Consider the following 14,057-nt stretch of genomic DNA (forward strand, 5'->3'; position numbering starts at 1 on the left):
GAACTGATTTTTGAAGGACCGGATAGCACGAAGAAGAACATGCAAAGTTGATGAGATCCAAAAGTGAGAGAAAAACACATAAGGCAAGTGATTGTTTGTAATTCACATCTGAAACTGACAACCTGACAGAGCCAGCCCACCTATATTGTAGTAGGATTCAGCCCATCATTAAAGAAAGCATGATGAAGATACCACGACTGAATCTAGGGACTGGACGAGCTACAATGTGAGGCAGAGAGTGAATACCCGCTTACCTTCGCATTCACAATCTCGATGTGGAGAAGCAGTGAAGCGAGTTCCAGCTCCTCGCTATAGCTGTTTCGTAGAGGCACAGACCTGTAACCTAGACAGAATAAAAGGAAAAAAGACATATAGAATACGTCTTAACAGAGGCTTGGTTTACCGATAAAAGACATATTTTCTCAGGTGCAAGGAAGGTATGCTTTTTTTCTCCCATCAAGGTGCAGTGCTCGGGCAGTGAAACAAGAGGAATATATTTGTTCATCCCTCACAGCTTCAAAAAAAATAAAGAGTTATGATGAAACCCACCTGTCTTGAGACCCTTGACAGGAAAAGTGGCTTGTGCCAGGAAGTTGGGGTCACTGAACATGTCCTCTTCATACACCGCGAAGCGCAGGAATGTGAACTCGGGATTGTTGATATCAAATACGAATGGCTTGAAGAACCAGGTGGGGTTCAACCCGTTGTCCGCTGAGTGAAGGAGGTTAGAATAGAGAATCATTGATCAGGACACCATATGGGACAAGCACATTTTTGCTAAGTTCTTCTCTATCACAAATTAAAATGCTTTCACTTTTACTGACTTCCATCGGCTCAGTAACAATAAGCACAAAATTCTAACACAGCATTAAGGCCTATATTTATACTTTTTTAGCGCAGCATTTGCGCCTCATTTTGACGCAAAAGCGGCGCAAACTTAGAAAATACAATTGTATTTCGTAAGTTTGCGCAGCTTTTCCATCAAAAAATGACCCAAATGCTGCGCTAAAAAAGTATGAATATGGGCCTAAATTTGCATCTCCAAAACCCAGTAAACTACTTGTGGCTTCAGGGGCAGGGTGAGATGACACTAGCAGCCACTCCCTGGCATGGGAAAATAAGTCTTTTAGTTCGATTATGGATTACTTTTAAGAGGTGACACAGCAGAGTTGGTTTCACACACAAACAAAAGTTATTTACCTATAATAAACATGTTACCTATCTGTAACACTCTGACTGCTGCTCGAGGCATAGTTTAATCACGTAGAATAAACTCCCTGTTAGAAATGGGGTCTCTAGTTGGCAGAGATATACAAGTAGGGACCACAGTCCTAGTCAGGGTAAGTCACACACAATCCAAATTATCCTGTGCCCACCCTCTGGTAGCTTGGCACTGAGCAGTCAGGCTTAACTTAGAAGGTGATGTGTAAAGTATGTGTGCAATAAATCATGCAACAACAGTGAAAACACTACAAAAATACACCACAAAGGTTTAGAAAAATATAAGATATTTATCTGGGTAAATTAAGGTCAAAATGATCAAGATTTGATAAGCACAAGTTGAAATATCACTTTTGAAATGATAAGAAGAGTCTGAAGTCTTTAAAAATCAACAATTGTCTCTTATGTGCACAAAGTACCTGCTATGCGTCAAAACTACATGCCCGGAGACCGCAGAGGAGGAGATGCGTGGAAATAGGAAGGTGTGCTTTGGATTTCCGGATGCGCACGGACGATGCGTCAATTCTTCCCACGCTACAAGGACTTTGTGTTGATTTTCGGTGCGCAGTCTTGGATCCTCACTGTGATGCGGGGTCTTTTGACACCCAGGGATGATACCCGGAAATCCTGGGCATGCAGGACGAAGTCACAGACCCTGTGTCGATCTGGTGGGCTATGCGTTGGAGTTTCTGTCACACGGCAGGCGCTGCATCGATTCCTCACACAGGAAGTCTGGCTGCGTCATTCCAGTTTAGCAATGCTTCGATCCGGTGGGCTATGTGCCGAAGTTCCGGTCGCAACACTGGTGCTGCGTCGATCTCCACTCCGGGAGCTGGGCTGTGTCGTTCTGGGTCGACGATGCAGTGATTCTTTCACCGCTAGGCAGGCTCTGCGTCGATTCAGGTAGGCTGTGCGTTGATTTTCACCGCACAAGGAGTTTCTTTTGAAAAGAAGAAGTCTTGTTGGCCCTGAGACTTCAGGAATAGGAGGCAAGCTCAATCCAAGCCCTTGGAGAGTACTTCTCAGCAGAGCCAGAAGCCAGCAAGGCAGAAGGGCAACAGCAAGGCCGCAGTCTTTCACTGCAAAGGATCTCTTCATTCTTCCCAAGTCTGTGTCTCCCACCACCCCCAGTAGAAACAGGAGCGGTTCGGGAATTAAATCAGTCTGTAGGGCCCTAGAGATCTGTGCTGCAACTGCTTTCCAGTAGTCCTCTATGATCGGGCATAACCATATCATGTGATAGAAGTCCGCTTCCGGTTGGGAGCACCTTGGGCAGGCAGCCGTGGAGCGGAGGCCTGCCTCGTACAGTCTCTTGGGTGTCATGTATACAATGTGTAAAAAGTAGGATTGCATCAACCGGAGTCTGGAGGATATAGTCAGGGTACTGGGTGCTGCTAAGGCCTCGTTCCAATCTCCCTCCTCAATTCTTCCCACCCACCCCTCCCACTTATTGCGAAGTCTGTTTAGTGGACTAAGAGTGTTGGAAATCAGTGAGCGATATATTTGTGAGATTCCTCCCCTGCCCAGGTTGCCCAGTAGTATCTTTGCCTCCATTGGTGAATGGTCTGGTATGGGCGTGTTGGTCCGCATGTGTGTCGCTAGAGCATGACGGATCTGAAGGTACTTGTAGAACTGCGTTTTGTTCATAGAGAAGACGCTCTGAAGGTCTTCAAAGGACCTCATGTGTGAACCCTCCCAGACGTCCCCAAGTGTGGAGATTCCGATTTCATCCCATTTCTGGAATCCCTGCAGTTTCTTGACCTCGGTCAGGAGATTACCGTGCCACAACGGGGTCTGTCCGGTGATTCGTTTCCACCAACCGGTAATCCTCTGGGCTTCTCTCCATCCCAGGAGCGTCACCTTAGTTACCTCCGGGGTGGAGTTGGGAATTGGACATCCATAGAGGGCGTCAAATACTCCTGAGTATTTCAGCGTGCCCAGCTCCAGTCTATACACTGGATCCGACCAGCCCCCACCGACCCAGTCGTTCACCACAATAAGTTGCGTCGCAAGGTGGTAGTAGTATAAGTTTGATATCGCAAGACCTCCCTCGCATATTCCACGTTGGCAGGTAGCGAGTGCTAGTCGCGGGCGGGCACCTCTCCACAGAAAATGGCGGATCATTGAATCCAGGTTTTTAAACCATTTTTTGGGGATTCGGAATGGGAAATTCTGCAATAGGTAGAGAAATCTGGGGAGAACTATCATTTTAAAGAGAACGACTCTCCCGAGTAAGTTAATGGGTAGGGTTTGCCAACGCTGGAGGTCGGTTTAAGCTTTAGTTACGAGTGGTGCAACATTGAGTTCCCATGCTAACTCTGGTACAAGGGAGACTGAGATTCCCAGATATTTAAAGCTGTTTCGATGGATGGGGATGGTCTGCTGCCAATCAATGCAGTCCCTCGCAGGGTGCAACGGGATAAGTAGGGACTTACGGTGGTTCAGTGTGAGGCCAGAGGCTTCTGAGAAAAGACCAAGTATCTGTAGAATACGTGGGCCGCTCGCGGCTGGGTTCGCAATGTACAAGAGAACATCGTCTGCGTAGAGTGCCACGCGGTCTTCTGAGCCAGAGGGCCAGGACCATCCCTCAATCAGGGGGTCCTCTCTGAGCAGTTTGGCAAGCGGTTCTATCACTAGCGTGAAGAGGAGTGGGGATAGGGGACAACCCTGGCGTGTGCCTCGCTCTACGAGAAAAGGATCCGACACGGTTCCGTTCACTTGTACTCTGGCTGTCGGCTGTGAGTACAGAAGTTTCACGAGTCTCCTGAATCTGGGGCCAATCCCGTTGCCTTCCAGGACCTGATGTAGGTATGACCAATCCACTGTGTCAAATGCCTTCTCGAAATCAAGGAGGAGAAGAGCTCTCGACGAGTCTGCTAGGGCATCACAGTGTGCCAGGGCCAGGTGCAGGCGTCTAATGCAGTGCCTGGTGCTCCTGGTTGGCATGAAGCCGCACTGGTCCTTGTGGATCAACGATGAGAGGGCTGGCTTTAGCCTTGCTGCCAGGATCGAAGAGAGTATCTAAACTTCGATATTTAAAAGGGAGATGGGACGATAATCTGCACAATTCCGCGATGGCGGCTGGGTTTTAGGGATCACAGCAATTGTGGCTTGGTCAATACCTAGCGGAAAGTGACCCCTGCTCTCTGCCTCCTCATACATGTTAAGGAGGTGTTGCCCTACTACGTCGCTGCAGCTTTTATATAACTCTGTTGGTAAGCCGTCTGGGCCGGGGGTCTTACCCGAAGCCAATGCGGTTATTGCGGTAGTCACTTCCTTCAGGGTTAGTGGCTCGTCGAGTGCATCTTCAACTGCGAGCGACACCTTGGGAAGGGTAATTTCGCCGAGGAGGGGGGAAGTCCCTCTCCGCTTGGGCCCGTGGGTGTTCTTTGTACAGGTGTGCGTAATAAGCCGCAAAGCTTTGTGCTATGTCCCTAGGGGTTTTAGAGAGCCCTCCGGACCCATCCGAGATCTCGGGTATAATTCTGTTGCCCAGTGGTCGTGTGGCCAGCCAGTACAGGACTTTCCCATTTTTGTCCCCCCATCCATATATTCGGGCGGTGGAGGCCATCCACATAAGCTTGGCTGATTCTAGGGTGAGGGCTTTGACCTCTTCGCTCATCTTCAGGAGCTGGCGAAGGCCTTGGGCCGAGGGAGAGGCCAGGTGCCTGCGTTCGTGGTGCGTTGTCCGCGATTCTAGCTCGGCTATTTGGGAGATACGAGCATGTTCTCTCACTCGGATGAGATGTTTGGCGTGGCCTCTAATTGTTGCCTTGCATGCTGCCCAGATCGTGCCCGACGACTGCACTGAGCCCACATTATCCTCGAAGTATTGCGTCAATCAGGTTCTCACTGCCTCTCTGTAATCCTCCTCTTGTAAGTACCAGGAGTTCAGCCTCCAAGTTGGTCTATTGGTTGGGTCGGCATTGCCCAGACGCGACTGTATAGGCGTGTGGTCAGATAGTACGTGTGGAAGGATCTCTACTCCTGTAACATTAACTATGTCTAGCGTTGGGGCAAATAGAAGGTCTATTCTGGCGTATGACCCATGTGCCGCTGATGTGTGTGTGTATTGCCTGGAATTGGGGTGCCAGGTTCACCATATATCACACAAGCCGAGACTATCTGCCCAATCCCTGTGTGTCGACGCTCTGGACGAACGGCCAGCCGTTTTATTTCCTGATACATCCAGCTCAGGGTGTAGTACTGCATTGAAGTCCCCTCCTATTAGCGTGGCACCCTGGGGAAGGTCCGCTATGATCTGTTTGAGGGAGGCCAGGAAGGTCTCCAGTCCCGCCAGGGGGGCGTATACACTCACTAGGTTTATGGGTCTCCCATGTATCAGCCCAGCTACCACTATGTATCTACCCAGTGGGTCGGCGCGCGTGGCCGTTATTGTAATTGGCAGTGAGCCGTGAAGCAGTATAGCCACACCCCTGGAGCCTCTAGTGAAGCCCGCGTGATGGACTCTGTCGTATCCCACTCTGGACAGCATGGGACATCTGGTCCCGAGAAGATGAGTCTCTTGTAACATAATCGCAGCGGGAGCATGCCTGCGCAGGGTACTATATATTGCTGATCTTTTAATTTTGTCCAGGAGGCCGTTTACATTCCAGGACAAAGTTTTAATCATCGGGTGCAGTGCGTGAACGCGGCAGGTTGTTTGCAAACTGGGCCACACCCCAGGGGCGCCCATCCAAGTGTTTCGCGATGTGAGACAGGAAAGAAAATGAAAGGAAGAAGGAAAAGGGAAAAAAGGGAACCTCGTGGGTTAGGAAACCTAAGCATATATTAACTTGTAACTGCGGCGTGAACATAACTCCTCCCAACTCCCCCCACCCCATACTTCCACCCAAGAAGCATCTGTCGCCCTAACCCCCATTCTAACCAGTTTCATTTACTAAATCTGGCGTTAGAGTGGAGTGATGGACCCCTCCTGAAACACGGATCTCTTGCAATGTTTGTTTAGAAGGTTAGCCATAGTACCCCCTTCAGGCTTCGGAACTTTGTTTCACAGCAAGTGTTCAGTACATACTCAGAGTGTCCCTATCAAGTGCCCCATCAGCAGGGCTCCGCAGTCCGGCTCTGGCCAAGCAGCTTCGTCAGTCCAGCACCCGGGAATAGCCCAGGCCCCCCTCGTTAGTTCCTTGGTTGGCGTCTCTCCCTTCCGGCGCGGTTCCTGGCGCTGCCTCCGCGCTCGATTCTGGTGCGGCCTCTCGATCCCCGTTTATCTGGGCCATAAGTTCCGTTCCACCTCGACCTCCGGTCCCAGCACGTCTTCGGCTTCTTTTCCTTTCCCTTCGGGGAAGCAAGCGGTCCTCGGCCGAGGCCTCTGTCCGTTCCCTAGACTTTCTGCCGGACCTCGGCGCCTCCTCTGTCAGCCAAGCCCATGCCTCCTCCGGTGAGTCGAAGAAGTGGGCTTTCCCATTTAGGATGACCTTCAAGCGAGCAGGGAACAACAACATGTAGGAGAGCTGCATGGCTCTTAGCTTCGGTTTGACCCGCTCGTAAGACTCTGTTCTGCACCTCGCGGGTATAGTCCAGGAACACCAGGATTTTGTGATTGTCCCATAGGAGTTCAGCCACGTGCCTGGCTTCTGCAAGAATTCTGTCTCGGTCCCTGAAGTTAATAAAGCGAGCTATCATCGGTCGGCGCGGGCCCCCAGGGGGTGGCCAGGGGGCCACCGATCTGTGGGCCTTTTCAATCGAGAACCATGGCAACAGCGACTGGTCTGGCATCCAGGATTTGATCCAGCTCTCCAAGAACTCGACTGCTTTGTTCTCTTCCACTCCCTCCGGAAATCCCACAAAGCACAGGTTGTTCCTCCTGGAGCGATTTTCCGGGTCTTCGGCTCTTCGATGGAGCTCACCAGTTCGGGTTTGTAGTTGGGCCACTTTGATTTTGAGCTCAGCAAGGTCCTCCTTCGTCTGTGAGACCCTAGTTTCAACCTCCGTTAAGCGGCCCACTGCTTTTCTGAGGTCCTGCCTAATGAGGCCCATGTCCACCCGGACCTCTCCTATCTTGGACTCCTCCGCCAGCTGTGAGGACTGAATAGCCATTAGGATTGCGTTTACTCCGTCTGCCGTGGAGGTTCCTGATAGCGCTGTGGTTTCTCCATGGGGAGGTGCCGGGACGGTATATTGTTCTATTTTCTGTGAGGCCGGGGGGCTGTCTGGTGGCCCTGTCTTTTCCCATTCTGCCTCTGGCTCTCTTCCGATTCGAGGAATTCGAGGAACAAGTCTCTTAAGGGTACCGGGGATTTCGCAGCAGAGGGAGGACGGACGGGGAGACGGCCCACGCCTCGGTCAGCTCCCAGCACGTGTCGCCTCCGCGCAGTCCGTGGCCCACTTTGCCTCGCCGACGGCTCGATCGCAGCGCCGGCTTCAGGGCCCTCGCTCGACGCCCCCGCAGCAGATGTAATAGGGTTCACACTTGTCTCAGCAGGGCTCCGGCCCCAACACAGCTTCTTCGGGTATTCACTCCCTACAGGCTAGAGAATTCATTCACTGGGCCCCCGGCCTCTCCCTCAAATGTCCCGTGCGGGCGGCCTCCCCTTTTTCAGGTGTCTCCCCCTCCTGGCCAGGCACTTCTCAGTATCTCAAGAGGACCGGCCACTCACCCTCTGGGTCCGGTCCCCATCTCCGGGGTCACCCGCGGGGGCTCAGGCCCCAGGGGCACGCGCGGCCCCCACGGCAGGCCCGCTCACCAACCTTCAGCCGCGGGCCCCAAGGGCAGGGGAGCCCGGGATCCTCCCTCATCCACGGCCCCAGGCACAGGTCCGGCCCCGCAGTCTTTCCCGGCTCGATCCAGCCGCGGGGCTCAACCTCGGGTCCAGCAGTCCTCCGCCTCCTCGGGCCCAGTCGCAGACGCGACCTGCCGGCAGCTGGCAGTGTTTGGCACTGCCTCTCCGGTCCCCGGTCCGGGCGTGGCACGGCGTCTTGCGGCCGGCGCCCCTCCACACAGGGCCCGGATCACAGCCCCTAGCTCCTCACGGGGGGCTGACTCCGACAGTCCCTGGTCGCGGCTCAGCTCCCCGCCCCACGGGCCGCTCCGAGTCGCGTCGACTTCGCTCCACTCCGGCCTCCGGATCCAATCCTCTCCGGGGCACTTCCTGAGGTCGGATTTCTTCCGGCTCTTCCGCCTCGGGTCCTGCAGCACCCTCAGACCCGCAGGGGGTCTCTTAGATTGTCTTTGCGGGTGCGGTACAGCTTGGCCTTCCGGGCGGATGACGGAGGGGTCCAGAGCACTCTTAGAGTGCGACCGCCATCTTGACGCCCGTGGCCACGCCTTCGCTTGGCAAGTACTTTGAAATGCCAAGTCAAAGTGTCAGTGAAATTGCACACACAGGCCTTGCACTGGCAGGCCTGAGACATGGTTAAGGGGCTACTTGTGTGGGTGGCACAATCAGTGCTGCAGGCCCACTTCAATTTACAGGCCCTAAGCACATGTAGTGCATTTTACAATGGACTTACAAGTACATTAAATATACCAATTGGGTATGAGCCAATGTTACCATGTTTTAGGGAGAGAGCATATGCACTTTAGCACTGATTAGCAGTGGTAAAGTTTGCAGAGTCCTAAAGCCAGCAAAAATGAGATCATAGAAAGATAAGGAGGAATGCAAACATTTTGGGGGTGACCCTGCAGAGAGGTCATTTCCAACACTCCCCTTATGGTAGTTTTGAGTCTGGAATGTTACAAATTGTTTTTCTTCGAAGTTTAAGTTTCTGTCTCATTCTTGTGACATTTAACTTGTGATCATCTCTCCTGAAGCTCACAATGCACAGGCACTGAGACCCCACCTTACAATATATTGTTTTCTCCCACAGAACTTTGTCACTGTTAGGCCCCAAGGAGGTTGGAACCGCTGGAGGTGAAACAATAACACTACATGATGCAAACCAAGTGTTACAGATAAGTAGCTTTAGTAGCCTTTCCTTTTGCAGCACGTGTGGTTGTAAATCACATGGTGTCCACAGACTGTAACAAACAGAAGGTTTGGTGAATGCATCACTGCAATCAGCAAATAAAGAGCCTGATTTGGAGCTCAGCGGATGGGTTACTCCATCAGAATGGTGATGGATATCCTGTCCGCCGAAATCTAATTCCCATTAAATATAATGGGATTTAGATTTCAGCGGACGGGATATCCATCACCGTTGTGACTGAGTGAGTCTGGGGTAGGTTGACTTGTGTGGATCTCATTATGTTTTCTTCCGATTATTTTCAACAAACGTCAAACATTGGCTAAATTCAAAGGTTTTCTTCACATTTCCAGGAGCATACATTCATATGTTCTGGAATCAGCACGAATCAACAAAAGTCGTCAGTCATCATGAGGTTACCAGGAGGGGGAATCTTCTGTCATTCTTCTGAACTAAAATCTCAAAAATTCAAGATGACATTAAGAGCAGCACTGTGCCATCTCTTTTCCCACCTACTGCCTCACAGATCCTACAATGGTTACTCACAACATACACATTAATGGAAAAGGAGGACGTACTAAAGCAAGTGCTAAAGACCAATGTCTCACACATGGCACTGGAATCCATGCATATCAGCCTGCATTATACAGTTCCTCCCAGTAATTACTAATGCATCGCTTCTAGTAAGATAAGTCCCAAAACAATTAGAACAATGCAATTAGCACACCCCTAAAAAAACTAAAGTCTCAGATCTTGGCCAGCTACTGACCGATAGCTAGCCTAACTTTTCCCAGCAAAATTACAGAAAGAAAAGTCAAATAACAAATATAAAACTGTGTAAACACAACCAACCTCTTCATGATAATCTTTCAGGTTTTAATCCCCTAAAAGGCTTCAAAACCACATTTGCCACCATTACTAAAGAAATCCTGAAATGGTCGAAGGTAAGCAATATATTCTCATTCTGATGTCTGCATAGTAATGGCACAATTGACCATACAGTACTATTAAGAAGGCTCCAAGATAGGGAAGGGATCTTTGGAAAAGCCCTAGATTGGATCCATCCCTTCCTTACGACAGTAATTGCATTTCAAGTGAACCACCTCCTAGATGACCTAGGAAGCTATTCATGTAATGGACTGAACAGGCCAGTAAACAACAGTGAAATGCAAAATGTTCAATCTCTCTTTGGATTTTAGGTTTCAGAGATCATATGTCAGCACAGTCTCAGCTGATAACAGAGTGTCAGACAATCACATTTAGGGCTATCTAAATCTTGCACAGGTTCTCTAATCAAACAATGGGGGCAGAGGTAGGAGGCGAGTGGAATGGCAGCTTTTTTCTCCATACACCAGTGTTGTCTTTCAGCTCCTGGAGGTGGCGTAGCAGGCTGGTGGTGCTGCTGGAATCTGAGATGGTGATTGGAGAGGCAGATGAGCCGGGCAGTACTGGTTGCTTTAATAGGGCATTAGTGGCTGGAGAGGCTGGAGGAAAAAAGTGATTCCAGTTCACAGCTGTTTCCAAACTAGCTACAGTGCATGGGGGAAATGCCTGAAGCTCTGTCCCAATCATTAAGAATGATGAGTTTTGACTTTATGCTCAAAAAAGCCACATGCATGCCCACATGAAAAAAATATCTCCTAATGTGCATCAGCTAAAACGGCGAGGCTTAGGCCTACTTGGCTCTGGGTGCTAAAAGTACAGGTGAGTGGAGAAGCAACCTATTACAATGGGGAAGTGGTAAGTGGCATATTTTAACAGCACAAAAAGTGGCCTGCAGGGTGCCAGCAGAATCAAGTGGCATATTCGAGAAACAACTAAGAAACAAGAGATTTACACTCTTCCTCACACAAAACAAGGAGCAGAGGAGGACAAGTGGGCTGATTTATCAGCAGGCAAACTGGTGGAAGATCAGGCAGAAACCATGATAACAAGCTCTTCGTCGATCACAGAAACTATTCTTAATCTCAATATCCCTCGCCCCAGTTATTACTGGTCAGGAAAGAATGCTTTAATGCAAGCCTCGCCCACCCTGATCCAGGTGCCATAAGAGGAGGTGGATTTTCCCAGCATCCTCCTGTTTTTTCCTGTCTCTCACTGAGATAACTTTTAGAAAAACATAAAAGATGTATGAAGGCCTTGCGTTGGGTGGATGTACTCCATTGTCTACCTAGATATTCCCTTACTGGACTTATGAAGTTTGGCACATCACAGAATTTTTCACACTTGGAGCATTCTGACCTGATCCCTATGATGTTGAGGCATAGTGACCTATCTGTTGTTTTCTGGAGGTGGTAGGTCTGAGTACTTTCCTCTCCAAAATCAAGGTTCTTTCAAACTGGGAGTAGCAATGACTACATCTATTTGATTTTGGATAAAAGTCTGTATGCCCCGATTTAGCGTCTTTTACCAGGGAGGACTGAAGAAGCTGGGGAAAAGCATCTGCATATCGAGCATGTGCGCTGACAACCCGGAAATGCACTAACATGAGGATACTTTCACTTTCCTGGAGCACAACTATTTGCTGTTGTGTGCTACCTTCAACTGCAGGATGGGGCAAACCACAGGAAAAGCCATCATACTGTTTCCCCATCGTCAGGCTCCATATCTTCTTACCTATCAAGGAAGAACTCGAGGCATGACTCAACAGGATAAGAGGCTAATGAGGGTTGTCCTTGAAACCATACCCTCTCTTAAAAGAAAATCTCATCTGACATCCTCTCACTATGTCAACGCTTCTCAGGAGAGCCGCATAAGATATACTAAGGACATATCTCTGGGAGACAACAGGCAAATACACTGGCAAGGAACTGCCACAGGTACTTGCGCATGTAGGTGAAAACATGGGATTCCATCCTCAAGTTTTTCTAGGAGCTTCCTCAAGAGACTACGGTTCTGATTTCAATTGGTTAGAATAGAATAGGTGCTATTTATTGGACCTGATAAATAACAATACCATAGGGTATGGTATTTATCAGATGCAATAAATAGCACCTATCCTGAGTTTTTGAGGAATAAATTGAGTACTTTGGTACTTAGCACAAAACAAATCAGCATGATACAGTGAATACTGCACACTTTTTCCCTGTTAAATTCCAGCAGGTTTGCTGTGCCAAGATTTACCAAAGGACGACGTATTACCAGGTAAGGTAGATACGATCCAAATTCTGAATTCAGCCACTTGCTCAAATAGTGGTTTGTGCAGGGGTCGGAAACACCTACCAACTCAGAATCAAGGCCCATGTTAAGCAAATTTCAAAGGCCTCCTCAGTTAGGTCTGTCTAGTCATGCAGATGTCCTAGATGCCATTCATAGAGAGTGGAAGAATCCTGACCAAATCCATTTCACTCACTTGCTGACAACATTATCTTTTCCAGAGAATATGGAGAAACTTCCAGACTCGGTTCCTGTGGAATAAGTGGCAGCCAGTCTAGTAGGTAGAACACTGATGCTTGAGGATTCCATTTTAAAAGACTCAATGGATAGAAATATTGATTCCTCCCTAAAACAATGTGTTCTAGTTCACATCTGGCCCTGAGGACCAGGATTTATGGGGCATACACAAACCATCACCCATCTCTCTTTTTAAGGATTGCTTTAACACTATAGAGAGTTGGGGTGAGAGTTCTGCTTTATTAAACGAAATGAAGTGGCAACTTGCATTTCTTTCAGATTTCATGAGAGCTTCAGCCCCACCTAGTGGACCTTCAGTTGAGGCCCAGAGAAATCTCTTGTGAAAAGACTAGACCACTGATTCGCCACAAAATGTAGCTAGCTTTCTCATACATTTCTAAGGGACTTGCACCTCTGAGTCAGAGGTAGAAGATAAAATTTACAAATTATTTAGGAAATAAGCAATCATCTTTGCTTTGAAGCCTTTTTGCCAACGATCTAGAAGACAACAGTCAGTCTATCAATTTGCAGGGAAAAGTCTAAGATTAAAAGGATCTGGAAAAACAGAAACAAGGATCAGTGGGGGAAGCAGGAAAGATTCTGAATGTAAAGAATACACTTTCAATCTTGACACTGGATTGGAGCTCGTTTTGTTAACCTGTCTCTGACCTTCTGGTGTCCCCACATGGCATGTATGTTGGCCTGGATCCTTTCTCTATTTCTCCTTTTGTCACTGTGGTTTGTCTGTCTTTTCATTGATCACTGTGGATATTTAAGAGAATTTCCTGATCCAATGACAGTGACATAAATTATCTGAAAATATCAATGCCGGTAGATTTTTTAAAATTTATTTCTGGGATTAGGGGGTAGGTTTGCATGGACGTGGCCTATGTTTTTGTGATAGCTGTTTTATGGTGCTGGTATTACAGACCGATGTGTTTGTTAGACCTTTCTTAGTTAAAACATTATTTTAAATTAAAATGGTACCCTGCAACAAAATATGTTTTTTTTGCTTATATTACTTTGGACTTGAGCAAAGAAAATGTGGAAAACAAGTAAGTATTTGTAATCATAGTCCTGTTGTCGGACAGTAAAACATGCAATCTGCCTCTAAAAGAACAATACCCAGTGAATATAAAAAAACTTATTAGTAGATACTGGTACAAATCCCCAACAGACACTATGGGGCTCATTATGAACACGGCGGGAAACCCCGCCGTGTTCAAGCTGGTGGTCTTTTCATAGGCCGCCAGCCCCCTTGAGACCCCGCCGGCCCAATTACAAACATTCTGCTGGGCCCCGTGGGCGGAAACAGTGTTTCTGCCCACCGGCCCAGCAGAATGCTGGGCCGGGACATTGCTGATGGCTCCACATGGAGGCGCTGTCAATGCCTCAGTGCAGCGGGTGCAGCAGCACCCGTCGCTCAGATCACTGGCCATAAATCGGGCAGTGACCTGGGCGAAGGAGCACTGCATGGGGGCCCCTGTACTGCCCATGCAAATTGCCTGGGCAGTGCA

At 48.9% G+C, this 14,057-nt stretch overlaps 1 protein-coding gene across 3 annotated transcripts in view; it reads right to left on the minus strand.

The window, feature by feature from the left end:
• LOC138282889 (1-phosphatidylinositol 4,5-bisphosphate phosphodiesterase gamma-1-like) overlaps positions 1 to 14,057 on the minus strand; it is a 576,794-nt gene that overhangs the window by 26,545 nt on the left and 536,192 nt on the right. For all 3 annotated transcript variants that reach the window (XM_069220895.1, XM_069220894.1, XM_069220896.1), the window contains 2 exons: positions 550 to 711; positions 255 to 343 (listed from right to left, as the gene is read on the minus strand). In XM_069220895.1, coding sequence (XP_069076996.1) covers positions 255 to 343; positions 550 to 711 — 251 coding nt within the window. The remainder of the gene's footprint in view (positions 1 to 254; positions 344 to 549; positions 712 to 14,057) is intronic.

Source organism: Pleurodeles waltl, chromosome 2_2, assembly GCF_031143425.1.
Source record: "Pleurodeles waltl isolate 20211129_DDA chromosome 2_2, aPleWal1.hap1.20221129, whole genome shotgun sequence".
Lineage (NCBI taxonomy): Eukaryota > Metazoa > Chordata > Amphibia > Caudata > Salamandridae > Pleurodeles > Pleurodeles waltl.